We start from the raw sequence: 3745 nt of genomic DNA on the forward strand, positions 1-3745 counted from the left end.
GTGCATGCTGGGAGGGGGCCACACTTGGTCTGAGGTGGGGGAGCTTGAATGTGTTGAGGGAGGGATGGAGGTTCCTGGGGGCGGGGGAAGAGGGCGCTGGGGGGCAGGTGCCAGGGAAGGGGGCTGTCCTGGGGGGAGGGGCTGAGGGCATGGGGGGGGGCAGGTGCCGGGGGAGGGGGCTGTCCTGGGGGGAGGGGCTGAGGGCGCTGGGGGGGGGTGGCGAGGGGAACTACGGGGGGGGGTCTCACCCCGACTCTCTCTCCCAGCGGAGGCCGCCCCAGCCGCCGCCCCCTCGGCGCCCCCCGGCCCCGCCCAGCCGGGCAGCGTCTCCCCGCCGCAGGGGGCCACGTCGCCGGCGGAGAAGGGGGAGGGGGGCCCCCAGCGCGCCATCCCGCGCCGCCACGCGCCCCTGGAGCAGCTGGTCCGGCAGGGCTCCTTCCGCGGCTTCCCCGCCCTCAGCCAGAGGAACTCGCCCTTCAAACGCCAGCTCTCGCTGCGGCTCAGCGACCTGCCCTCCACCCTGCAGCGCAAGGGGGACTGCCCGCCCGGGGGCGCCGGTGAGCCGGGCAGGGGGGAGCCGGGCGCGGGGGGCAGGGGCTGGGGGGCAGGGACTGGGGGGGCAGGGGCATGGGGGAACTGGGTGTGGGGGACAGCAGGGGCCACGGGAGCCGAGCGTGGGGCTGGGGGGGCAGCTGGACCCTAGGGGGGTATCTTGGCTTCCAGCCCTTTAAGAGATGGGGGGCGTATTACCCGGGGGGGACGCGGGGGGGGGGGGTGCTCACCCCCCCCCCGCCCTCCAGTGCCGGATCTGGAGTCGACCCCGACCGGTGACAGCGATGGGATCAGCGCCCTCTGCAGCCAGATCGACGCCTCCTTCGCTCGCCCGCCCGCCGACCCCTTCAGCCCCACGGCCGCCGACGGCACCGCCTCCCCCCCCACGGGGCTCCCCCAAGGTACGGGCCCTGCGAACCCCCTCCCATGCCCTGTGCCGCGTCCCCTGTGCCAGGCCCCCGGGAACCCTCCCCCGTGCCCTGTACCACATCCCCGCATACCCCCCCCACGTGCACTGTGCCACGCCCCCCAGGTACGTCATGTGCACCCCCAGGGGCGTCACCCCCAACTATGCCAGGCCCCCTGGGGGCTGTGCTGGGGGTGCCAGGCCCCTCTCCTGGGGATCACCCCTGGGCACACCCCGTACCCACACGGTGCCAAGGGCACACGGACAAGCTGTCCCCCAGAGGGAAAATCTCTGTATAACCAGCCCTGCCCCCCACCCCAGAGAAAGCCGATCTCTGCTCTGGGCAAGAGGTCCCTGGGTAGCCAGCCCACGCGCTCCACCCCAGAAGCAGCCGCATCTTCGTGCCAGGCAAGAGCTCCGTAGGTAGCCAGCCCTCCGCGCCCCGCCCTGGCATTGCCACTGGGGTGGCTCGCTCCTGACGTGGTTTTTCTCCTCCCCCGCAGGGCCGGCCGCCTGGGGAGAGCCCGGGGCGGGGGCCCCTTCGCAGGCCCCCCCGTTCCAGCCCGGACACAAGAGGACCCCGTCGGAGGCCGAGCGCTGGCTGGAGGAGGTGGCCCAGACGGCCAAGGCGCAGCAGGTGGCAGTGCCCGCGGCCCTGCCTGCCACGCTGCCCCCCTACCCCGTGAGCTACGACGCCGCGCCCGCCCCCGTGGGCATGTTCCTGCCGCCCCACATGCAGCCGGCCTACGTGCCCGTGGGGGCCTACCCGCCGGCCGGGCCCTTCGCGGCCCCCAGCGTCCCTGTGGTGGGCATCACCCCCTCCCAGATGGTGGCCAACGTCTTCTGCTCCGCCGCCCAGCTGCCGCCCTCGAACTTGGGGGGCAAGGCCAGCCCCTTCCCCCCTGCTCTGCTGGGCCCCACGCTGCCCCCTCCCCCCCAGGCCCGACCCAAGTCCGGCAGCGCTGCCCCCTGGCCCCCGGAGTCGGGCCAGCCGGGGGCCATGGCCCCCCCGCTCGCCACCGCCCGCCCTGGGCCCAAGCCGGACCCCTTTGAGGCTCAGTGGGCGGCGCTGGGGGCCAAGCCCCCCGGGGGGGCCGACCCGGTGAACCCCTTCGCCGGAGACCTGCAGAAAACCTTTGAGATCGAGCTGTGAGCTGGGGGGGAGCGACCGGGGGTCCCTGAGCCCCCCACTACGGAACGGACTGTGGGGCCAGGTAGAGGTGGGGGATGTACGGAGACCCCCCAACCCCAGCGGGACGTGGGTCACCACCTCCTTGTCAAACGGGGGGACAGGCTGGGGAGGGGCCCCCAGGGCTGCTGCCCCCCCCAGCATCAGCTTTGGGGGCTTTGCCTGGGGGCCGATGGGGGGCTGAGTGTGGGTCCCGGTCACTGGAGGTGGGGCTGGGGAATGTGGGGGTGAGGAACCTCCCCCCCAGGTGATGAAATGGTTAACGGGTCCCTGGCTGGCTGCAAACGGGGAGGGACCCTGGGCTGGACGTGTGGGGGGGCTGGATGGGGGCACCTCCCAGACCCAGGGGTGATCAGGGCTAACCCCCCCCCAGTCTAATGGTCAGGCCTGTGTGCCTGGGGGAGGGTTGGGGGCAGGTTCTGGGGGGCTGAGCTGAGGGAAAATGGGGGGGCTGGACCTGGATTGTTCCCCTGTAGGGAGCTGCTGGGGGGAGGGGGGGGGTTGGTTCTGGCCTTTTCACCCTGGAGCGGGGGGGGGGGGCGGGGGGGGGGGGGGGCCCGGGGGCCGGGGGCCGGGGGGGGGGGGGGGGGGGGGAGGTTGTCCCTGGCTCTAATTTATTGTCTCTGATTTTTGGTTTGGGGACGGGGATGGCCGGGAAGGGTCCCGGTGAAGAGGGGAGAGGACGGACGGACGGGCTCGCCTTGCCTCAGTTTCCCCCCCTGCCCTGTCTGATCCTGGCACAAATCAAAGCTTGTCCCCCCCCCCACTGGGCTGAGGTAGGGGGGTTGCTGTGGGAACTGGGGGGGGCCTGGAGTGGGGGGACCAGACACCCCTCCCCCGGGCTGTGTGGGGCCAGGGGCAGGCCCTGACCCCCCCTGGGGGGGGCACCTAAGGCCTCTGATCTGCCCCACGGGGCCTGAGCAGCGCGGCCTGGATTCGCCCCCCACGTGGGCACCGCCCGGAGGCCCCGGGGGGGCAGGGGCTGCATGTGGGCCTCCGGGGGCGATGCCACAGGGCCCAGCTCAGTCGATGCCACCCGGTGGGTGCAGGGCAGGAGGGGGGTGCCCGAGGGCAGGGGGGCCGTGCCACGTTGTAGGTGCACAGAGCCCTGGGGCAGGTGCTGGGGGGCGGGGAGGGGCTGGTCCGTGCCCTGCGCCGACCAGCAGGAGGCGATGCTGGCCCCGGTGGGGGAGGGGGGAGATTTTCTATCTTTATTTCCAAAAAAATTTTGTATCTAAAATACGCCCCCCCCCCGCCCCTTCCCCTCGTTTGTATGCTACAAATAACTGCCAATAAAGCATCCTCGCCTACCGGCTGTGCCCTGTGCCGGGGGGGGGACCCTGCAGCGGATCGGGGTCATGTCAGGTGTCACAGCCCCGGGGGGGCGATGGGGGGCTCGGGGGCGCTGCGGCTGGAATTGCCCTGGGTCCAGCTGCAGGATCCCCGCCCCCCCCCCCCCCGGCCCGGCCCAATTCCAAGGCTGCTCCCCTCCAGCATCCCCCTCCGGGGGGCGGGGGGGCTCCATCACTTCTTGTCCTAAACTGCGGTAGCGGGGCATTGCCTGGGGATTGTTAAACACCCCCGCGCCCCACCCCAGA

General features: G+C 72.6%; 1 protein-coding gene across 1 annotated transcript; it reads left to right on the top strand.

Moving 5' to 3' along the window:
• Nucleotides 1-266: 266 nt before the first annotated feature.
• On the top strand, nucleotides 267-2537 carry LOC112123962 (numb-like protein; the record flags this gene model as incomplete). Its single annotated transcript, XM_024222517.3, has 3 exons — nucleotides 267-557; nucleotides 801-953; nucleotides 1462-2537. Coding segments are annotated over 3 exons (1094 nt in total), but the record flags the coding sequence as incomplete, so codon positions are not given.
• Between the last annotated feature and the right edge of the window lie 1208 nt (nucleotides 2538-3745).

The sequence above is a fragment of the Terrapene carolina genome, unplaced genomic scaffold, assembly GCF_002925995.2.
Source record: "Terrapene carolina triunguis isolate 2854851 unplaced genomic scaffold, T_m_triunguis-2.0 Scaffold27105, whole genome shotgun sequence".
Lineage (NCBI taxonomy): Eukaryota > Metazoa > Chordata > Testudines > Emydidae > Terrapene > Terrapene triunguis.